Genomic DNA, 25,180 nt, shown 5'->3' on the forward strand with positions numbered 1-25,180 from the left:
CGGCACTCCACATTCAAGCAAATACAAATGCCCTGGTGCCCTCCTAGGTGTTCATAAAGAAACAACCAAATGCAACAAAAGGAAAGAAAGTGGCACTCACAGGTCAAGAATCACTCTGACAACTGTGTCAACTATTGTTCGACGTTTGAGTCGTAACTACTTTTATCAAGAACACATAAATAAATGAAAACATACATACCTATATACCAGCATATCTACAGTGATAGATGCAACTTCCCACTGTGAGCCGCCGGGTGCCGCAAGTGTGACGTCATCCACGTGCGCCCACTGTGCTTCACGGCGATGACGTCATCAGCGTCATGACGTCGCGCCGCACAGTCAGGGCACTACATGGAGCAGTCAGGTCGAGCGCCTCTAGTGGCCAAGAGGTATCAATGTTGCTTAGTACAATACATAAATATTACATGGAGAGGTGAAGTGTATAAAGTATATGAATCCACAGAGATAAACCTAAATATAGAAAAATAGAAAGAGCACCCTGGTGTCAAGTTCATATAAACAATGAGGGACAAAGATATCACCGGCCTAAGAAAAAACTCAATTGAAGGAGACAACATGTAGAACATTTACCCACATTGTAAGAACATGTGGAATACACACCCTAGTGACAAAAAGACAAAACATGCTAAAAATTAAAAATCCATAGAAAAGTATATGCGTAAAAGTTTATAAACACTCAGAGTGTATCACATTGGTTTGAGAAAAACTTTTATATGAGAAAAACTTTTATATGAGAAAAACTTTTATATGAGAAAAACTTTTTTTTTTTTCAAAAACTGGAAAATTGGGGCAACAACTATGCTGCATATCCTTATTCACCACCACCTAGGCTTCCAACAATGATGTATACATCTGTATTACAGCACCCAATCTTCTTAGGTGGTCTGCCATCCTAATACTAATTAGGCCCAGCACTGCTTGACTTCCAAGATTGGGCATAGCCAGTATGGTATAACTGTAATTTACACAAACATCTGGATGGATGCATTGGTGGGGGTCGGTGAGGTTAACTGACTCCAAGTGTGACCTATGGGAGGTGCCCAGCCACATCAGGCACAGTTTAAACCAAAATAAGGAATTTCAAATCGCTGATTGATCAATCAAAAAAGAAGTAGTTGTTTCATGTAGCTGCAAATGGTGCACCCGGTGCATCTATAGCATTTTCGGTTTTCTTGATAAAAAAATGTGCGTCCATGTTGGGAGTCTGTTGAGATAGATCATTGTCCACTAGCCAGTCCTTAAGATTTTTGCTCCTTTTGTGGCACATCCTGATGGCTGATTTATTCAGAGCTTTAATGTTGATATCTGCATTTATGATTGGCCACAATTTCTTTGTAGTGTGACTAATTAATTTATTGACAGTATTGTGTTTGCTTGTAAAGAACACAGTTTTGTCTGTACTTTTAGACTTTGTTCTAGAGGTAAATAATTATTCTTGTGTCATGCTCATGACTTTAGATTTGATGACCTCTAGATCTTTCCGTGGATATCCTCTGTTTGTGAATTTATATATCATGTTGTTGATATATATACTGCTAGTAAATAATACTGTAGTAAATAAATCTTATGGACTTATGGGCAAGTCATTTATATTATGAATGGAACTCATCTGCTTAAAGCTGCAATTCAATTAAAATTGAAGTTTTAACACAAGTCACCATGGTATACAGTTAGAAAACATGGTGCTGGTCTTTTTCCTTCATACTGCTACAGTAAGTAGTTGACAGATTGCGAAGTGTCATGTAGTTTGGCAACTACAGTCACATGACATATAAGGCTCAATCCAATTAGGTGCAAAGTGGGCAAATTTCTGTTGCAACAGCATAGCAATTCGCCCCACCTTGAGGTCCACTCTCACCCCAGACTGGCACATTTTTGCTTGCAGCCCTATGGGGCTGCATATAGCCACACTTACTCACGGGTGTGAGTAATTTGCACCTAATTGGATTGATGCCATAATGTAGTGATCAGTGGAGCATTGGACTAACAATCTTTTCTGCGGACATCCTCACAGCACAATTCCTCACCCTCAAAAGCAACCATTCACATACATTTCCAAGCATGATAGCAGCAATGCAAAGGCATCTCTGCTGATACACTGTGCCTTGAACTGGCAGCCATATCAGTACCAGAGAGAGAGAGAGATACATAGATAAGAAGATCACCTCAGAAATAATTTTCAAACATACAACTTGTGCACATGAAAGACTTAATAATAACTCACGCAACCTAAAAATATGGGGAGTAAGGTACAGACCTGAAGTTGCTCATGTTCCTTTAGTAGGCGATCATATTCTCTTGTAAGACCTGCACTCTGCTTCTTCAGAGCAATGACTTCTGCTTGGGATTTGGAAAGTGCTGGAATATAGGTAACACCAACATTAAAGTTGAAGATAAAACTGTCATGCATAATAGACAAGTGTTGTTTCACCTGCACTTGTTCCCAGATGATATCTGAACAACTGCTCTCCCAACCTACAGCTTCATTACAACCATATTAGTATGGGGATATTTTTTGCCTGCCGCAGGCAGGTGAAAAAAAAAATCAGATGACTTCCGGCTCTGAGGCTGACTGAATAGCCCCCAGGGGATCAATTAGCCGCTGTAAATTACCTTGGCTAATTGAATCTTCCCAATACTATATCCTTAACACCAATAGACCCTCTGCAGCCAAACCTAAGTCAGGGAAAGTGATAGGTAGGAAGAGCATGTCAGCAATTATGATGCTCTTCCCTTTGTTGGATTTTGTGCACAAATACAATGAGATACCTCAACCAGTTTAAAGATCCTTTTGTTACATGTACAACTGTTTACTGTATAAGGATAACATGAGATGCAGTTAGCAAGTCTATAGTGACTGGGTAGACAGGAGAGAGCCTGTGCCGGGATCCTGACACGGTTGTAATGTAAAGTATTTGTACGGACATTATAATTTTACAGATGCTCCTAAATTGGCATGTTTAAAGTTGTAATACCCTCACGGTTAAAATGCGTGAAGTAGCATTACAATAGTGTAGGTATCCCAGCCCAGGTTTTCTTATGTCTACACAGTCACTGTAGACCAATATGATGTAAAGCGGATAGCAACCTGTATGTACAAAGAAAATGAGGAGGTACTAGGTAAACATTTACAAGAGTGTGCTTGGTAACATTTATAGACATAAGTGAGGTACAAGGTAAGGAAAAGGTTGAGAACCACTTTAATAACTAAACTGCCAGATTCACTTTTTCTAACAAATAAAACTGTTTCATTGCTGATCAGTTAGTATGTATGATTGAAATTTAAAAGATCACCTATTAGATTTCAACATATAAAGTGAAATGCATCTCTCATTATTAGGTCATAATGTAACAAAATATTTAAACATTAATTATATATTTTTTTTCATGCTTTACATATTAAAATGTTTTTTATTTTTATGTTATTGATCATGTCACTCGTGATGGTTAGCGGAAAAAGCCTGAGATAAAATGGATATTTTCAATACTACATACTGAGAACATTTAATTAGTGCAATGTTTCTGTACCACTATTCTAACCTTACCTTTTATATTCTCTGCATATATGAATGTACACTCCATGTCCCTAAACACAATATATTAATTGTAACCTGCACTTATATTTCACATTATTTATGATGGAGCTGAGCATATCCATACCCATAGCCATCCATACACCTTAAACAGATTGGACAATATTCGGCTGGTCAGACTGAGGAGCCAGATTACTTTCAATGAAACGAAGACCAGCTAGTGCTGTCATGTGTCTCATGACACATGCAATTCATTTCTCTCCAGATTTAATGATCTCATCGGACAATTTGGAGCAGCAAAACTGTGTTTACGTTAATACATGGTATTGAAACAAACTGCCAAGCACGCGACATGGAATGAACAGGGTCACTTTCGCCTATGCAGTTCAGAACCACGGCTTTAACCACTTCTCTGCTGAGTGCTTTTGCACCACTGTGCAGACGCCGTTTTTCAAAGTTTGAGCTAGTCGCAATCTAAACATCAATATAATTTTTTTCATGCAGTTCCCTTAAAAATTATACTTATTTTTAAAAAAAGATATTATATTTTCAGAAAATACCATTAGTTTTTTGCTCAGTTTAACACATCAAATAATTTTTTTACTAAAATGGCCAGAAAAGCATTGTTATTGAAATTTCAAGAAAGTGGACCAAAAGCAAACCTGATTTTTATTTATTTTTTATAAAACACCACAAATTAATACTTTTAAATTCTTGCTTTAGCATTAATCCAAAACCAAAGGATTCTACTTGTAGGTTTTCATAGGAGAGAAAAAAAAAAAATTTTTTTTGCTGATTCTCACTATCATGAGTTGAACACTAATCATGTACAATAACAATATTGCAACCCAACAAGGCGTACCATTTTTTAAAGTAGGAAGCAAAATGCATTAAATGAGGGGAGTCTGATTTTGGGTGGGCGGAGAATTGTAATGTCCGCCTTTTAGTTCATCTCTCCCTGGGCTGACACAATCTACCTTCATTTCTGCAGCTCTGGGGCCTCACACTGCCTTTAATGCCCTTACTCATTCTGTGTCTGCCCAGCACCATTGAAGGGCCTAGTTGAGGGGAGAGACCCCTTATTGCCACCAGAATCAGACAAAGTAATTGTGGCCTGTGCACAAAACCCCTGATGCAAGGTCCATCTTAGCTGCCAGGAATTCCGGAGCTGGCTGCCGACTCCCTGTGCTCGGAGCCTGGAATGCGGAGGAGAGTTTGTCTGCCTTTGCGTGGCTGGCAGAGACCTCCAATCTGCCCTCCATCTGAGCCCTTTGTTACTACTGTGAGATACCAGCCACCTTCTCTCAAGCATGCACTGGCTGGAGCAGTGCCAACACCAAAGAATGGGCTGTATCTTCTAACAGCGCCGCTGCTCCCATTGTAGGAGCTGCACTTTGTCCGGAGCAACCTGCGAGGGTAGGAGCCTTAGTACCACCATAGTTTCTGTGCAGTCTCTCCTGGGGGACAGATCCGCCTTCCGACCCATGCAGAGGACTGCAGCTCGTAGCCAGACCCCTTGTGCTGGAAAGCTCAGGGTGCAGCGGTGATTGTGCCCTCCGTCTGTAACCTGTGTGACCTTACTAATAGTACCTGCCCCTTTCTTCCAGGCATGAACTGCTTAGAACTGTGTGTAAAACTTCCGGGGTGGGCTCAGTCTCCCTGCCCACTACTGCTGCCCCCCATGTGTAGCTGGGACTACCCAGGAGTGGGGATTTTACATTTTGGAATCCATTAGCCCCCCTTCCTACAGTATGTGAATGACTACATAGCTCTCATCTGACTCTTCCTCACCTCTATGTAGTTCAGCAGCTGTGTTATATCCTATAGGCCATTTTGGACTGATTAATGTTGTTTTTTCTGGATAAAGAACAACAATAGAACTGCCATTTTTTCTTTACCACCTACCACAGTGCAGTTTGCTTAAGTTGTATTGTCATTGTATTGAATAACTCAGCATGTATACAAGGAGAGAGACTGCTGTAGTGTCTTTTATTTATATCCACCCGTAATACCTTACTCCCTTTTTGCTTATTATTCCTATACGATTGTATCCTCCTTTAATATATGACAATTTTCTATATACTTGAGTAGGGTGATTGCTATTTTTTCATTGTATCGTTAGTAGACTATGGACACATTTTTGAAAAACTCCCTAAAATGAACAAGTCCTCTCTTTACAAATGAAACCACTTGACCAGAAAATGGACAGCGTACAGGCCTCTATCAACTCCGTTCTCTCACACTTTGAATCCAACACTACAACTACTACTACCAGTGACTTGCAGGACACTATCCTTATGTTTAAAATACTTTAGCACATTAGGTACAAACCATGTGTCAAGCTAGAAGACAGAGAATTGCAAAAGGCATAAATCTGCAATTTCCAGGCATACTGAAGACATTTAAAAGGTATATAATACATGCACCTAAAGGCCTGAACTCTTCAGGAACTGATAACATTGAAAGAGCCCACTGCATAGGCCCTGAACGACGAGCCACAATAAAGCTTCTTGCCAGGTGATAGCTCGGATCTTGGATTACAAGGACAGAGAACATACTCATGGCCTAACACAAGATCCACTCTCTTACCATTTGCAACTTTACTGTTCTTATTTTTCAGGATTTTCCGCATCAGTTGTGGAGAAAAGACGTGCATTTACTCCTGATAGTAATGCCCTCTTTCAGAAGAATATCAGATTTACTTTTCTCTACCTAAATTGTGGGTCATACAGGATTTCAAGCCAATCTTTTTTGACTCCACTGGTGCAGTGAGAACCCATTTTCATCGGAACAATCCACCTCCTCACAACTCTCCGCGATCACCCTCTCACTCTCAGTGAATAACTTCTACTATCAACGATATATGCTCTGGAGTACCATTCTTTGTCTCGTCGGTCCATTTTCCGACGTGACGTAGCTGTACCATGTGCAGCATTCCATAGTGGATTGATGGAATATATAGGAACAAGGAAGATATAGAAAAACATACGGAAGGCAAAAAAAGAAAAGGACAACACTGTGTTCACCAGTTGCTGGAGGAGCTGGAACATGTGCTTGGTTGCGTGTTTTTGCCTTTCCTGCCCCTGTACCTACGTTATCTACTTGTTTTATGTATGTGTTTTTTGTTGTTATGGTTTCTATGTTTGTCCCGTCCCCTCCTTTCCTCTTCCCTTTCAAGGTTTTCCTTAGGCGCAGCACCCTTTTTCTTTGCAATTTCTCCATATGGACCCATGTTATGTAAGTTTTCCACTTCCTCTCTGGGTGGGCCTGGCTTGTGGGGACAAGGTACAGCCATCTAAGTTTTTGTGTTTCATAGTATTACAATGTGAATGACACCACACACTACAGGGGGGTAGTGTGTGATGTCACAAAGGTATTGAATGACATCACACACTACCCCCGTCACTCCACCTTGAAGTTTCACTCCATTTATTCTGGTTGGAATTAATACTCAAAGAGGAAGGAAGTGAGTACTTAAGGAAAAGAAAGTGGGTACTTACTCAAATTAAAAAATTATGTCTTGGCATAGTGTTTTTTCTAGAAACTCATTGGTCACAGGGTCATGATAATGCTCTTAAAAGCCCCTGGATCAATGACTGTTTCTGCTCCCTTTACTAAGATAGAAATAGGTATCGTCATTTTGTGCAGTGACAATGTTCTTATCTCATCATTAACACTATTTTAGACCCAGAGGGTAGATAAATCTTATTACGAGGTGAAAAACTTACCCTGTTCAACGTCTATTACCCTAATACAACATATATTCCTTTTATAGGAAAATTACACACCATTTAAATGAAAAATTACACCCCTAATCTCCTTAATGGAGGGGATTATAATGTGGTAGATCAGCCCCTTTTGGATAAATCAGCCCCTTTGGGCACTGTGCCTCATGGCCTGGGGGCGTGCATCTCCTGAAAAATAGGCTTCATGTACTTGATTCTTGGCACATAGCTCCTGGTAACAGCAGGGAATACACTTTCTATCCTAAGGTCTATGGGATTCTCTCCAGGACAGATTACTTTTTTTTTTTTTTACAGTCAACATTGTTTTGCAGGGTCTGTCAAATTTTTATTCATTACATTTTAATTGCCGATCATGCTCCCATAGAACTAAATCTCTCAATTTCGCCTAAAAGCACTAGCCACTTTTGACGTATACCTTCTTATCTATCACAAAATGATGATTTCAAACTGTTCCATAAACAAAAATGGAACAAATCTTTAGACGATAACAATGGTCACTGGAATACACCCATCTTGCTATAAGAGACATCAAAAGCTGTTATGAGGGGTTGGATATTGTCCTATCTGGCTAGGAAATGTAAAGACTATGATACCAGGTATTCCTTCTTACATGCTCAAATGGTATCTGTTTATTTCTTCTTGACCCATCCCCAACTAAGGCCACAGAATATTCCAGTCATAACTTTTAGAGCAAGTCCAGAGAACAATAGACTTTATCAAAAATACATTTTATAGGTGGGGAAACAAATCATGTAAATTACTAACTAAGCTGTCTAAACAGCAAAGCAGAAAATGCTATATCCCATTACTGATCCATCTACGGGCATGATGTACTCTACCCAGCCAGGCAGACATATCTGCATTTTGCTATGATTATGCTGCATACGTCAACAAATGTAGACCCTACTTTATCTCAAAATCTGTTCGCTGAAGCGGACATTCTGAAAGTTACTGCCTCCCAGAGGGACATTTTAGATGCAGATTACAGACCGTCCTTTCCCTACTTTCAACAAATCTCCAGGCCCGGATGGCCTTAATGGGGACTATGAAAATATTCTCATGGAAGAGGTTATTCCTGCTTTAACACATTTGTTTCAAATATTGCTTATGGGGTCTCGGCTCCTACAGCCAGATTTACAAAAGGGAGCAAAAAATTAGTTGATTGTTTCTGCAGCTGCCAAAAAATGTATATTGTAATATTGAGATTAATGCCAGCCAACAGATGCTAACTATGTTTAAAAATAAATTGTTTTACCTCATTCATATGGATTGACTTAAAGCATCTCTACATAAGGAGGATGAATTACAATCTTTATTTTTAAATATGGGAGAGTTTTATTGATACCTTATCTCCTTCAATCAAATTACAGATAACATACGGGCTGGTACTTTTGAATTACATGACAAATTGGTGTCCTTGTTTTTTGGGAGGGTCTCCGGTGTGATATTCAGTACCTTGCTGCTCCCTTGGGGTTCCCCAACCCCTTATTATTTTGTGCTTGTGTTCAATTTTTAACTGTTTATTTCACCAGTGGATAGTGTGTCAAGTTGATATTCCTATCTTATTGTACACATACTGAATTTTTACACTTTTTACTCGTGTTCTTAGTATATGGATATTCTTTGTCCCTTGGCCTTTACATTGCAGCCATTTCTGCTTTTTATATCAATTTTGTATCTCTATTTTCTTTGTTGTTTAATGAAACACTTTAAACAAAGAAATGAGTGGACCCCTTTTTTTATATGACACCGTAGGAATTCAATTCAGTGCGATGTTGATTAGCTGCGGGAGGGAGCTCCCAAAGCTATTCAATACACCACGTTGTTTGGGCAGGCAAAGGATTTCTTCTCGCACCCCCCTGGGGATGAGAGGAGAGATCCGACAAAAGTGCCGGGCGCGCAGCTGTTTTACGGCTTAGCACGGCGCTAAAAGCCGCACACCCGGCACTTTAAGTCAGAGAATGCCATTCTCGCTCCTTAACACCCTTGTTAAGTCGCAAGAACATAACAGCGCACTGAATTGAATAGCTCCAGGAGTTCCCGGCGCTATTCAATTCACGTTGAATTGAATTCCCCCCAATATGGGGGTGATCTGGGCTTTAGATCTTCCCCATGCGTGCATTTTTTTCTCTGTACTCTTTAAGTCCTTGTCTTGTGACAAGTAGAAAATAACTACTAAAGGGGCATATTTGAAAAAGGGGAGTCTCCTCTTGTAAACTAAAGGTGCCCTCCACATGTGTGTGGGCAAGTATGGGGTTAGATAGAGCACAGTGCCCTCCCACCTATATATGGAAAACATGTGTGTTCCATAATGCAGGGTAACACTGTCTGGTAAAAACAAGTGACCAAAAGACAAAGTACCAAGTGATGCCATCATTTGAAAGAGAGGACCTCCTCTTTCTAATGGGTTCCGGACTATACACAGACAGTAATTAGTTAGACAATGTCTACATAGACACCAGATGTTAGACAGTTAATAGTTAAACAAGGATAAAAGTTCAACACAGACAAAAGTCAGACATGTAAAAAGTTTGACAGGTACAAAAGATTGACAGGGTCAAAAGTTTGACATGAAAAAGATCGACAAAAATTGTGTAAATTTTTTTTTAGGATTAGGGTTAGGCACTTACTGAAGGATTATGGTTAGGCACTTACCCAGATGGTTAGGGTTAAGCACCAGGAGGGAGGGTTAGGGTTAGGCACCAAGGGGAGGGTTAGGGTGAAGATTAGGGCTAAAAAAACAAAAAATTATTGTTCACCATTTTTGTGTCGACCATTGTCATGTCAAACTTTTGTACCGGTCGAACTTTTTACATGTCTAACTTTAATGTGTCTGACTTTTGTTTGTGTCTAACTTTTTTCCCTAACTATTGACTGTCTAACATCTGGTGTCTATCTAGACATTGTCTAACTAATTACTGTCTATCTCTTATACCACACCCTTTTCTAATGTGGGTGCCACGTAATTATTGGAACCAAGATTGGGAAAGATCGTCTCTTATCCCTGGACTGATCAAGAGGCAAGAACTTCAATACTTCATAGTTTGTAAGAGGGGACTCCCTTCTTTCAAACAAGGGTGCCCTCATCTTTGTGTGTTTTACAGTTAGGAAGAGAGGGCAATGCTGCACTACTTTAACTGCATCGCTGAACTCTAGTAAAGTCGTTTTTATGTTTTTAAACAACCACATTCTTATGGTATATGCAGGGAATGAGCCCCATTTGTTCTTCACAGCAAAGGGGTTAAATAGACCTATTGCAGTGATTCACTACTACTGCCCTCCTCTCATCATCCAAAACATGATCTTCATTAGGAATACTTTGCAAATAGCATAATGATCTTGGTACTTTTCTTTTTAAAGCATTGCACCATTTGACTTATTTTAACTTATTTATTGAGTCTGGATGTAGTCATTAGGTCAACATGAAAAATGTCAACATTTATAATGTCGACACCGTAATGTCAGCAGTGATGTCAACATTGTTAAAATGTAGAGAGGCAACGAGTATATATTCTCAGAATGTCGATAATTGAAATGTCAACATTCGAGTTAGGCTGCGGGGCAGGAGGGTTAGGTATAGGCACTAGAGTGATTAGGGGTAGGGCAGGTATACTCACAGGAAGGCCGCTCTATCAAATGACTCCACAGGAAGTAACAGTCAAATAACTGCCGAGACCCAGAAGATGCCACTGGAGCAAATAAGTCACTACTGGCCCACCAGGGACAATCTATTGATTAGTGTCTGCATGATAAATCTCGACATGGCCAATTATGACTGTCGACATATCATACCACACGCATTGAGACTATTCACTCTATTTACAGATAACAAATATCCATGTTAGTTATCTAGCTACTTATATCCTTTTAAGCTTCATGTGTGTCTTTTAAGCCTTTAATCATTACATTCTTTGTACCTTCCCAATTTTTACACTTTTAGCCAAGTGTGTCTACCTAAAAGGGAAAAACAAATGGTGATTTGACACCCATTACAGAAATATTCAAACATTGGTAAAACTAATAAGGTTAAAACATTAAAACAATATTTATCAGTTGAGAAAATATATATTATTAAAATATTGAATCAGTCTTGACTTATGTACGGTCATATTTATTAGTCCTCATACACATGGGTGTTATTTTTAAGTGGTTAATGTGTATTTTTAAAGCCCATTGAAAGTAATTTCACATTGATAATCAAAAAAAAAATGTACGTGAATACACCTGCACAAAAACACACATAGTTTAAGGCGTGTTTCAAAGCGATAATTGTTGAATTGAGTTTTGAGGAAATGCTCCTTAAATGCGTAGTATACAACAATTTAAAGCACTGAAATGAGTAATTATAGCGGTTAATATTAGGACAAATTTCAAGACGTATAAAAGACTTTTTTGATACTTTTAACTGGTGCCATTTAATGATACCCATGTACAGTATATGAGCTCCTAGTGCTTCGGCAATGCAATACTCATCAGCTCCTTTGATCTCCAATATCATATTTATGCTGGCAATACTCAGATCTACCTTTCCTCCCCTGACCTTTCACCTCCTCTCCTCACTCGTATCTCCAATGCCTCTCTGCTATTTCTTCCTGAATGTCCCAATGCTTTCTTAAACTTAATATATATTATTAAGACTGAGCTGATCATCTTCCCACCCTCCGCATTATCTCACTTCCCACAAATTCATTATCATTTGACGGCACAATTAGCTCCTCTAGCCCCAAAGTGTGCTGTCTTGGAGTTATCCTGGACTCTTCCCTCTCAAACCACACAATCGGCACCTCTCGCAGTCCTGCCGTTTCAGTCGCAAAAATATTTCCAAGATCAGACCCTTTCTCATCCAGGATGCTACTAAAACCCTTATCCACTCACTGGTCACCTCCAGATTGGACTACTGTAAGCTCCTTCTATCTGGCCTACCTCTCTCCACTCCAATCTGTCCTCAATGCTGCTGCTCGGATCATCTTCCTCTCCAAATGTTCTACATCTGCCTCCCCTCTCCTACAAGCCCTCGACTGGCTCCCCTTCCCTTCAGAATCTAATTCAACGTTCTTACACTCACTTACAAATCCTCACCCATTCCTCTCCCATTTACATCTCTGACCACATCTTCCTTCACCCTCCGGTCTGCCTTCTTCGCTTAACAATGCACGTTGCCTCTCCTGCCAACTGATTACTTCCTCCCACTCCTGCCTCCAAGATTTTGCCCTCTGCCCATCAGATTCTCCATCACTCTACGAACCCACTACTTCATCAAAGCCTTCCAGCTCTCATCCTAACTTGCTCCTTCCTCCCTGTCTACCCCATCTGTGTCACACCTGTTTGTCTGCCCCTCCCCTTTAGAATGTAAGCTCTCATGAGCAGGGCCCTCTACCTTCTTGTGCTACTCCTTATACGGTCATCTACTCCTCACTCGGGACCCTAACATCTGGTTGCTTATGCACTGTTGCTTATTTGAGTGTTATGAACACTAATGCAGCAATATATATAAACCTTGTCCTTATCCTGCATAGTATTGTACTGTAAGTCACTTGTTGCTTTTACACTTATTTGTCTATGTACTTTGTTAGGTGCTGCAGAACATTTGTGGTACCATATAAATAAATGATAATAAGGATAAGAATACTTGAAAGACCAATATTCCAGAAAAGAGACCTTAAAACACGAACAGCAAGTGGTTTACGTACATTATTACAAATTACATACTCCTCACTACAAAACTATGAAAAAAAACACACTGTAAAATGTATTTCGATGTTTCTAGTAGTTGGTTACTTTGTCACTTTGTACAGGACATGTAATATAAGCCAAAAGTATCTACTGTATTGTTTTACAAGACAGCGTACATACTGCCTTTGTTTAGACTAAAAACACCAGTATCTCTCATCAAGAGGACACAAGATCTAGATATCTACAAAACAAAAACACTCTGCATTGCTCCAATGTTTTGAATATATACCAACACCTCAACTAATGTCTTTCAAAAGAAAGACATTTAGAGCGAATAAAAAGTTTGTCTATTTTTTCAGTTTACCACAATAAATGTTTTAAGTACTAATTAAATAAAAGCACAATTTAATTATTTATCTAGTTTCATTTTAAATTAGCAAACTAAAAGGCCAATAATAAAAATAAAATAAGGTTTAATATAAACTTTGTATATAATAACGCCTCAATCCATATAATCTTTTAAAGCTTTTAAAACAAGAGTTTCTAATTTATGGTAGGAATCCAAATGCAAAAGGGCCTTTCAAAGCTATGTAATAATTGTGCCAGGGCGCGCTACCACTCAAACGGCTCCCACTGCGATGGAGACAGGACAGACCTAGCGAAGACAAGGAGGACAAGGGTAAGTATGGGAGTTGGAGGACGTGACGAGATGGAACAGGGGGAGAAAGTCAAGACGGAGGATGGGGATTGGCAGCAGTCACAGGTGGCCTAGTACAAGCAGTACATCTCATGAATTAGACAAAACTATATTCAGAACCTCTATAAAAAAAATTATGAATGTGTTACAACAGTACTTGGTTTTCGGTTTTCTTATATCAGATATTCAGCTGAATAAGAATATTTAATGAAGCCTTGGAAAAATCGGCAGAATTATCAGCAATTAACAAATATAGCCTTACTAATAATATATGTTTTGGCTGTAGTAACTAAACACTATTAACAATAATAACATGTATCTAATAGTTCTATACTACTTTTCATGTCTCATTAAATAGAAGTAAACTATGAATGAATGCTAAAGATCTCTAAAAAAAAAAATGTAGAATTTATATTTTAATAAACAAGTGTGCTTTAGGAAAGCGCATTCCCTTTATCACATTCTGTGGATCTGCTAAATTTATTTACTTGTTATTACCAGTTATTTATATAGCGCACACATATTCAGCAGTGCTTTACAGAGAATATTTGGCCATTCACAGCAGTCCCTGCCCCAGTGGAGCTTACAATCTATATTCCCTAACAGACGCTCACACACATACGCACTAGGGTTAATTTTTGCTGGGAGCCAATTAACCTACCAGTATATTTTTGGAGTGTGGGAGGAAACCGGAGTACCCGGAGGAAACCCACGCAAGCACAGGGAGTATATACAAACTCCGCACAATTAGGGCCATGGTGGGAATTGAACCCACGAGCTCAGTGCTGTGAGGCAGTAACGCCTACCATTACACTGTCTGTGCTGCCCTAAATAGATATTATGACATTCTATTCATCTTCCTGATCATGAAGAAATTATTGTATCTCAGCTGTAGACTCAATTGGGTTATTTACAAAATGAAAAAAAATGTGGGTTCACCAATTTCTCTGCCTTGCATATACTGTATAGACTCTATAGAGGTTCTCATCCTTATATCACTTTAATGGAGCTGTCCCACTAAAATCTCTGGCAGGAATAATTGAATTGGTCACACTAGCTGGAGTCCTTTTTGACCAAGAGGTTGTCACTGCTCAAGTAGAGTATGCTCTTGAATGCACACAGACATGTGAGAGAAATGTCCATCTTCTTATCCATTTGGAAAAAGCATGTTTGAAATGAAGCACGACTGTTCCAAATTCCTGATGGAATCATAAACAATTGTTCTGTATTACTAAGATTCTCAGTCCTAGATAAATCTACGGTGGTCACACTCAAAAGACTTCAAGAATTTGGGTTTTTCTCATATCTCATCTCAGTTTCTCTCATTTTCATTCACTGGCTGTAGGTAAAAGGACCAATCTGATTGGTTATACAACAGTCCACTTTGTAGAATATCAATAATGTGTGCAATAGCAGCCAAGTTGGATTCACACTGACATAAAATTCTTCCAAACTGTTGTATTGCTTTCCATGCAGCTTTCTCTTTCTGTATATTATGTGAAGTCTATGTTAAGCCCCTTGTATTATCACCAAAAGAAGGTGGACTCTTCTTCATCCTGTAGCACTAGAGGCATGTTAGAATTAACCATTCTAGATCTAACAGAAATCTTTCTTGCGTCTTTAGAGCTGGTTTATGCCACCAACTCAGGAAGTTCTTGGTGTTTCTTTGTAACTTGATATTGTGACGTTTGCTTCCCATAGCATTATTTGTTCTAGCTGTAGAGTGTGAATATGCCAGATTGCCCACAAAATGACTCCTATGGTGGAAGAGAACATTCCTATACATTTGAGGCTCTTCCTTTCATTGATGGGTGTATACTTTGTGTTCAAACAGGGGAACATGAGACATTTTTCTGCTGACAAAGTTATCCTGTTCTGCAATTATGTATTATTTCTCCTAGTAATTTTATTTGTTGTGGCAGAAGGAAATTACTTTTTGATTGAATTACACTATGGCCCGTATTCAATTGCCGACAAATAGTCCCAGACTTTTCACCTGCCGGACTTTCTGCCTACATCGCGTGTTTTTGGAGAAAACACTTTCCGTGCGCGCGACCGCTTTTTGCCTTATTCAATTCCAAAGGACATGAAAACGCATCCCGGGGAAACTCAAACAGGCGAAAAGTACTGTCAGATTTGGTGAAATCAGCCTGACACCCCTCCAAAAGATGCACCGACATGGGGGATCACTATGGATACCCCAGAATAGCCCTGCAGAAGGTATTTGGGGTGCTTAAATACTCTCAATTGCTGCTATTTAGCGTCTTTGCACAAGTGGTGAAGAATAGCATTTAACAGTATTTTTTGTCAAAAATAAGTAGTCCCAGCAAATTTGGGGTACATGAAAATGGGTGCAAGCATGGTTTAAAATCGGTAAAGTGAGGTTTTAAAAAAACACACCAGCAGCAAACACCTGCAATCAAAAAATCACCTGGAGTCTATTTTGCTAGTTTTTACGTTTATCCCCCAACTTTGTTTTTTTCACCCAAAACGAAAGTACTTTTTTGGGGTGATCTGAAGTATTTTCTTAAGTTTTTTTAATGCAGTTTACCTTTGGGGGACTGCTCCAAGGCTGCAGGTGTGTTCCTGCAACTTTATTTCGCCTCCATTCAGATGCTAATCTTTTCCGCTGGTTACAAGGCACAGACTTTTCGCACCAGCGAAAAGTCTTTGCAATTGAATACGGGTGCAATGGCGTCATAGGCGAAAACTTTCACCGAAAACGGCTTTTTGCCGGCAATTGAATATGGCCCTAAGTCTCTACAGAAAAATACCACCTATGATGTCATCTTGACATAGTGTGCTTAAACATTTTATTAATGTTACTAGCACCTTTATGAAGGTATTTGGAGACGTTACAAGAGGAAAATGCAGGGAAATGAACTGTAAGAGGTCATCCAATGAGGTGAGCAGGGCCGGCACGATGTGGTCAGCTTGGCCCTGCGCAGCATGGAGGCGCGGGGCTGGAGAAGCACCACCTTCATTTGCCCGGCGGCTCTTTCCATGCAGCCGAGGGCTGGAGCTCACTCCTGTGCACAGCATTCCGGCTCCCGCAGTGTGTGAAGGGAGAGACACGTCATGACGTCTCTCCCACAGTGCCGAGCGTGAGGAGCGGCAGACGGTGGCAGGCGCAGGAGAGGGGTTTCAGGTAAGTACAGTGTTGTGTATGTCATTATGTAATAGGGGCACTACTACTGTGGGCATTGCATAGGGGGCACTACTACTGTGGGCATTATGTGTAAGGGGCACTACTGTGGGAATTGCATAAAGGGCACTACTGCTGTGGGCATTGTGTGTAAGGGACACCACTACTGTGGGCATTGTGTGTAAGGGCCACTACTGTGGGTATTGTAAGGGGCACTACTGTGGGCACTGTGTATAAGGGCACTACTGTGTTGTAATGTGAATAAGGGACACTACTAGATGGTGTAATGTGAATCGGGGGCACTATGGGCCCGATTCAGAGATGGACGCCATGGCGATTACATACGCAGATCGAACGATTGTTTGCCACAGCGCATGTGAATAAGCCACATTGCAGGTACACAGCGATCGCATTGAGATAGCGTTTGGAGGTGATGACGGAGAGGGGGTCAGAAAAATGCAGGCGTGTCTGACAGTTTAAATGCCGTTACATAGGCGTGCATAAATTAGCCACTGCGATTGCATACGCAGCATGATAGCCCTCTGCGTGTCAGGAGAGCTGCGGAGTCTGCGGTAGGTCAGACTGAAACTGCAATCACATTACCATCCATCTCTGAATCAGGCCCTATGTCCGGTGTAATGTAAATAAGATTTTGCTACAGTCTGGCATAATTTGAATTGGGGATACTATTGTGTGGCCATGCCCATTTCTTGTGAGACCTCACAGCAAGGGCGCAATATTTCTAGTTTGCAGTGTGGCGCCGAAAACCCTAGCACCCTGGAGGTGAGAGATGGATCCTGCAAGCCGTTCTCACAGCGAACTCACAATGTGAATTTAATTTGAAATCCAATTCTAAACTCACAATGATTTTGTAGTTTTTTTTTGTGGGCACACCTTAGCAAGTGAAAAGGTACGCACCCATCCCAATGAATAAATAAGGCACTTGGAGGGGTTTAAATGGCATAATTTGGCCAATAAAAGCTCAATAATGGCTTTAAACAATATGAGACAGGCATGCAGATGTGCTGTATTGATGGGAAAGTGGTATTTGATCTTGCAGATTTTTTTGCAACATTTTGCAAAAAAAAAAAAAAAAAAACACTCAAAAAGTACTATATACATTTTTCTATAACCCAAATTGCTAGAAAGACTTTAATTTGATGAAACACACTTGTTTGCTATCATTTTTCGACCATTAATAAAAAGTGTAAAATCAGCCATTTGGCATGGTTTACAAACCTCCTGTACTTTCCTTATGGGCACTAACAGCCTTCTTTTCTATATGGTCCTGCTATCTCAGTTGTGATTTTTGGGGGTCCAGGATGATTTCCCCACTTTTTCATGCACTTCTGACAGGTCGCATTTTGTAGAAGTAGCACACTCTCGCCACGACTACCAGGAATCGTCATTTCTAATTGGATCTTGCATTTCTCAGGTGCTCACATTTTGTGATATTTGCAAGTTTCATAAATCAAACTCACACCTATATTGGATTGAGCCCTCGGTGTTGTCCCAGCAACCAGAAGCTTAAAAATTCATTGGATTGAATAACCACAAAAATATGAAGGTAAGCATCCTGAAGATCTATTGAAAATATCTTTTGCTGATTGACATGAGGATATATGTTGAGCCTCCCCAGGACCAGAATATTGCAATAGGCTCCTGAGGGATTCTTAACAAGGACTACTTTGGAATAAAAGCATTTGAATCTTTGCTCTAAGGGAACCGGGGCAATTTCCTTGGCTTTGATTCAGCTTTTCCTTACAGTGCTTCTAGTTATTCTGAGTCTACTGGAGTTCCTGGACTATAGAAAAACATTTTCTCTTGCATACTGGTGAAATTTTCTCCTGTAGTCATAGATTATAATCTCTGATGGAAGATGTCCATATGGGAGATTAGGAAAACTATATTTAGCCTGCACAGCCAGAGCCATAACCAAAGATCTCTTATAGTCACTACATCAGATGCCATAAACCTGGCTGAGAAAGCAATGACATGCAAGGAAGTGTCAGGTAGGAACTTAATTCTTCTTTGCATAATTCCAATATTTCTTAGTTGACACTGTCTGTTTACATTGCTGTGGACATCTGCCTGCAGTGACCTTTCCAGCAAAAAGCCCCCTGACCCCCAAAAGGTCACCTAGGCACACTTAAATTGGGGATTATTTTAGAAAGATCCAAAAAGAAAAAGGTTATCAGAGGGGAGGCATACCAGTTTAAGAAGAGAGAGAGCAATTTCTCCCAAATCTTCAAAGAAGCTTTCGTGGATGAAAGGATTAGGGGACTAGTAGGCTGGAAAGATTTGGGCTTCCATAGTAGGAGTAGGCTATACAACGTACTTTTTTTAATTATATCCAACTCTTAACTGTAGGGAGATGAACCCAGTCTTGAAGTTTGCCTAGAGAGCAAGCCTCCTGAAAACCGGCTAGATCAGGGAGTGCCAGGCCACCTTGCCGTTTAGTCCAAATCATTCTAGAGTACATTATTTTAGGGGGACTGTTCTTCCATATATAAGTAGATAAAATAATCCGGCCTTTATCCAGATAGGCTTTGGGAAATATGTGTCGCAAACTCAAGGAAAGATAATAAATGCTAGCCTATACTTCAGGATTAGCGAGACCCAGTACTGAGACACAGAGACTAACATGCCGGCAGTATTCGTGGCCCCTAGGACTAGGTTCCCTGGTACAGGTGCTGAAGGTTCCCTGGTACAGGATTACAGTGGTGTACAATGATGGCGTACAAACATAGTCGACAAGCCGGTCAGAACCAAAAGGATAAGACGGTACCGATGATCAGATAATATTAAGGTCAGGCAGGAACAAAGCCAAGGTCAGAACCAGAATACCAAGTGCAGTACCAGAGAGGAGACAGAATCAGGTCACAGACAAGCCAAAGGTCAGGAAAGAGCAGTAGAGATCACTAGATATAGGGACTCTGGAGTAAGGTTTGGGAACCTATACTCTGGCACAGGAGTGCACCCAGTGACTTTCTTACATAAGAGGTTGGCTTGACTTTGGTGCATCCTGTGACGTCACTTAAAGGTATATTTTGCCCTTTAAATCCTCCTGCAGGTCAGCGTGCGAAACCCTAGAACGGCAGGAAGAAGCTGGGAGCAGGCCACTAGCAGCGGGCGCAGGGGACGCCCCGCCTGCTGTCCGCCCTCAACCAGGCCCGGTGTCTGTTGCACTGTGACAATATGAACAGGATTGTGCAGATAAATACATGAGTTCAGGGAGTAGGGTCATTTTAAACGCTGCTAATCGCCCTAACCAAGAAATATCATAGGACAGCCAGAACTCTCGTAGTGAAAAAAGATAACTGTGTGAGTAAAGGGGGTAGGTCAAACACAGAGGAAAGGGTCGAAGAGATTTGGTACCAAGGTATCGAATCGAGGTGGTCTGCCAAGTATATCTAAACCGGGGAACTGAGTGGCGATATAGAGGACTCAGGGAGATTAATAGGTAAGGCATCTAACTTGGAAGCATTTGTAATAGGAGGCCTCACTGTAGCTGTCTAATAACTTATGAAGGCACGGCAACAAGGACAAGGGCTATGAGACAAAAAGGAGTACATCGTCCACAAAAACAAAGTTTACAGATCATATCCTCAACCTGCACTCCAGGGAAATCCGAGGCAGCCAATAGTTCAATAACAATCAAAAATGAGGGAGGAAAGTGGGCAACCCTGACGGGTGCCATTAGAAATGGAAAACGTAGCAGACAGAAACCCATTGCTAAATACCATAAGTACTATATAGAGCTAAAACAGGCAAGAATTTGGTCTCGAGAACCAAATTTAGAAAGCACCTTATGCATATATAGCCAGTTAATCCTATAAAATGCTTTCTCAAGTGATATTAACACGAACCGGTCACAGAGGATGAAAGAGATTCAACTAAGTTGAAAACTCTTCAAGTATTATCTGAGGCTTGCCTGTCTGACATGAATCCCACATGGTCTGGAAGAAGTAAGGAAGGGAGGAATGGACTTAGATGATTTATTTTAACATCACAGCGTATATTTTAACATCGCTGTTCAAAAGTACAATGGAGCCATAGTTCTTACAGGATATTTCCCTGGTTTTGGGAGAGTCACTATCTGTGCCTCATCTCAGATGGAAATTTACCAGAACTAGTGACCTTGTTAAACATTGCCGTCAGTGTGGGGAGCAAAGGGTCTCGGAAAGGCACATAGAAGTCATTAAAGTTGTCTGGACCTGGAGCTTTACCTGATGGGAGAGTGGCAATTACTAATGCTACCTCCTGATCTGTTCAAGGAGCATTGAGTAAAGTCCATGGACAGAGAGGCGAGGTTCAGACCCTCTAAAAACGACTGAATAATAACTAATAATAATAATAATAAGACGAAGGTTGAAAGGTAGAGGAGTTTAGGGCCAAATTGTAAAGCTTAGTATAATATTCAGTGAACTGATTGGCAATATCTGCAGGGTTGGCAACGTTAGCGCCTATAGGGCAAAAAATATGTTTAAACCTATTCCTAGCCTGTCTAGAGCTCAATTTACATGCTAATAATTTCCCAGCTCTATTCCTGACTGAGTAAAACTTCTTGCACAATTTATTAAGAGCTATCTGTGTGTGGGCCATCACCAATTTCTGTAACTGACTTCTAATAGAAGACAATTCCTTGCGAAGAGCTTTAGGGCAGTATTCAATTAGGTGCGATAAGTGCCGAAATCACGGTAAATTATCACACATGCGATTATCGGATAGAGTAAAACAGGGAAAAAGTTTTCACTATCTCAGACCAAGTGAAAAAAATGCGAATTCACAATTTTTGCCTAAAAATGTGGGGATCTCTTTCAGAACCCTTTCGACACCCCCTTAATGATAAATTACCCCAAAAGTTTTGGGTGAAAAAAAAAATAAAATAGTTGATAATGGGTTTAACGTAATTGGGTCCGGTATTTCGGGGGCTATATGGATTTGACATTGCACGTGGTTGCAGGTGTTTTTTTTTACTTTTTTAAAAAAAAGAAAAAAAAACATCTGCTGCAAATGTGTGCAATGTTTAAAACACCTATTGCATCCAAAATACCAGACCCAATACGTTAAACCCATTTTCAACTAATTTTTTTTTTTTTCACCCAAAACTTGACTGGTCGTTTTTGGCCAAATTAAGCAAATTACAAATAACTTTTGGGGTAATTTATTATTAAGGGGGGGGATGGTGTCCAAAGGGTCCTGAACCCTTTTTTAGGCAAAAAGGGATTTTGCATTTTTATTCACCTGGTCTGAGATGGTGAAAACTTTTCACCTGTTTTACACTATCCAATTATCGAGAGTGCAATAATTTAACGCAAAGTCACGGGTGCGATAATTTACCATGATTTTGACACTTTTCGCATCTAATTGAATACGGCCCATAGTAGTGTGTGCTTTATTACGATCTTCGACTTCTCGAAGTTTAGTTTCCAATACTAATTGGGAATTGTGACATTTGAGCCTAGCACCTGCCTGAATGGGAAGTTAAACATGGACGTGTCAGCTGGAGAGTTGGTATTCAGATATGTGGAGAGGCCAGCATAGCAGTTAAAGACTGGTTAGCCTCAACATCCTTTAATAAGTGAGAAGACAATCGCCAAGAGCATGGAGGAACTCTCGAGGGAGAGATGTTCCAGGACCAGAAAAGGGGGGCGTGGTCTTACCACATAGTAGGCTAAATGGGGATCGATCTGGAGTGTTGCAGAGTCCATTTATCAGACAGAAGTAGGTCTATATGGGAATAGGAATTATGGATTGGGGAGAATAAGTATAATCTCTACCCGAGGGATTCTGCAGCCTCCAGATATCATATAGGTCAAATTCTGCTAATAAGTTGTGAATTTGCCAGGAAAGGCCCGACAGAAACTATCTAGTTTAGGATCTAAAACTATGTTAAAATCTCCCACAAGAATAAGGTGGCCTATCTTTACTTTCTGAATTGCCAAATATTGTTTCCGAAGAAAATAAACGGAGACCAGGGCATAAACGAAGACAAGGTCAACCCACTTGTCCTCCCGGAGTTCTGTCAAAACTGATAGCTCACTTTTATCAGTACAAATGTGTCCTGCTACATCTTTGGCGATCGCGCCATGCTATTACCCGCAGCAGCATATGATAAGTTATGGCGATTGCACCATGCATTCCTATGGTGGCGCGGGTGCGAACGCAGTGCACATATCCGCTCGCAGGCACACGACACGCGCCATGTGTGGCGCAAATTGCTGTGTACACAGCAAAGATGTAGCAGGACACATCTGTAGTTTGAGAATGTAAAGCAAAGGACACTGAGGTCCGAAATAAAATCGCCACTCCATTCTGCTTATACAGGTCACAGTATATATCTGATCACAGAAGATTGGTGAACCCAAGTACAAAAAGTGAGTCTCCTGCAGTGTCACCATGCGCTTTTAAAATGTGGACAATGCAACAGTCTTTTAAATAGGGGAGATTAGCCCTTCAACATTCAATGAAAAAAGTCGCATCATTTGGTAATGAAAAGAAATAGAAATGAAAAATCTAGGGTAACATCAAACATAGGAGCAAGTAGACTATTCCCATAGTACAGTGCCCCGCAGGATCCCATATGGAGAAAAAGGGGAAAAAACAAAATGATCCCGTACATCAGGTCAGAGTGTTTACTGCAAGGGGAGCGAAGAAGAAAACAAAAAACAAAGGGAAATTTAGCAGTAAGACATAAAGAAAGATGAGGAGAGGCTCAGACACCACCACCCGTGTTCAACTCACACTAATATAAATAAGAAAATTAGAACAAGCATACCTACAGTGGCATAAACAAGGCAAGCAGAATATGTCAGAAGATTAAAAGCAAAAATATGTGAATAGTAGAAAAATAAATGTAACATTGCATATTACAGCATAACATTAACAGCACTTATACTCACAGACCCTCATGGCTGACATTTCAAAGGACCAGCATTTTGAGTATAGAGTCCCAAGTGACATTGGGCCTGATTCAGACCCACTCGCAAGCGGCTGTCCGCCCGCAAGTGGGTCGATGTTGTGCACTGCGCATGACGGCGGGAGCTCCGTCGTGCGCATGCGCCAGACAGACTTTCCTTCGCTCGTTGTGTCTGATCAAAGGGGGCGTGATGTCGATGTTGATTGACAGCACGCCCCCTTTGGTGGGCGTGCCAGGGGCGTGCCTCCCAGAAGGGGGCGTTCCCAAGGGAACGCCTACCGTCAGAAGCCGGCCCACTGACATCACTAGTGATGTCAATGGGAGTGATTTTGGCTCTGATAGAGCCAAAATCACTCCTGGCCTTGCGGTTGAAAAACTCAACCGCAGGCTCCGGCTCGCAGTGGCGATGGTCAAGACCATCGCGGCCATCAAACTGCACGCTCGTATAGGCTGTGGGTGGTGACCCATAGCTATACGAGCGTCCAGGAGGACGCTCCATAATTATGGAGGGCGGCCCTCATTCAGAGCGTGCGCTCTGCTCAGAGCGTACGGCTCTGAATGAGGGCCATTGTGTATAGAGTCCTTCCAAACAACTGAACAGGTATGTCCCAATCTGAAAGAAGTTTAACCTGGAATCCAATGAGGAGATGCTATATGTTTATCTATCATATTGAACAATCAATCAATCAGTTTCACCGGAAAACTCCAAAGGTAGGGGATCTCTTGGGAGCCGAGAGCCGAAGTAATGGGAGCAAACAACCTGCGTTTCAAGATGGTTAAAGCGGACAAGTTGGGGAAAAGTTGAAGGCCACCCAAAATGTCCAACTCCCCAGCCGACTAAGCAGCTTGTAAGATACGATCCTTGACCATAAATAAGTTGACACAAAGTAAGGTATCTTTGGGGAGGGTACACGAAACGATTTAGGCCTGGGAAGACGTGTATGTGGGCTATAAAAATATCCTTATCCTCACTGTTAGGCAGTTTACGGAACAGGGACAAAGCATAATTCTGTAATTCGGAACTGAGGACTTTCAGGAATTCCCCGAATCTTGATGTTATTTTGCCATGAACGATCTTCCATGTCTGCCATTTTATCCCGAAAGACCTCCATTTCAGTCTGCAGATGGCCATGAGCCGAAATAAGGTCATTATGTGAAGAGACCAGCTCATCTGTTTTACTCTCTAAGTTGTCGGTTCGGCCACCAATAGCAGATATGTCAAATTTAAACTCCCGAAAGGCTGCCGCGAGGTCATGTACGAGATCAGTCTTAATGGTGACAACACTCGACACAGATCTTAACTGTAAATGGAGTAGTAGAATCAGGATCTACACCAGAGTCCAGTAACAAGCTAGAGACAACCGTAAACCTAGGGCTAGGTGCAAGTAATAGAACATCAGCGACTTAAAAGTTGTAGCCCCGGGTAGCTCTTGAACCACTGAA

General features: G+C 40.8%; 1 protein-coding gene across 3 annotated transcripts in view; it reads right to left on the reverse strand.

The window, feature by feature from the left end:
* BCAP29 (B cell receptor associated protein 29) overlaps positions 1–25,180 on the reverse strand; it is a 120,863-nt gene that overhangs the window by 3,698 nt on the left and 91,985 nt on the right. For all 3 annotated transcript variants that reach the window (XM_088480210.1, XM_088480208.1, XM_088480209.1), the window contains exon 8: positions 2,279–2,379. In XM_088480210.1, the coding sequence (XP_088336336.1) occupies positions 2,279–2,379 (101 nt within the window). The remainder of the gene's footprint in view (positions 1–2,278; positions 2,380–25,180) is intronic.

The sequence above is a fragment of the Taudactylus pleione genome, unplaced genomic scaffold, assembly GCF_031769625.1.
Source record: "Taudactylus pleione unplaced genomic scaffold, aTauple2 ptg000251l, whole genome shotgun sequence".
NCBI classification, from domain to species: Eukaryota; Metazoa; Chordata; class Amphibia; order Anura; family Myobatrachidae; genus Taudactylus; species Taudactylus pleione.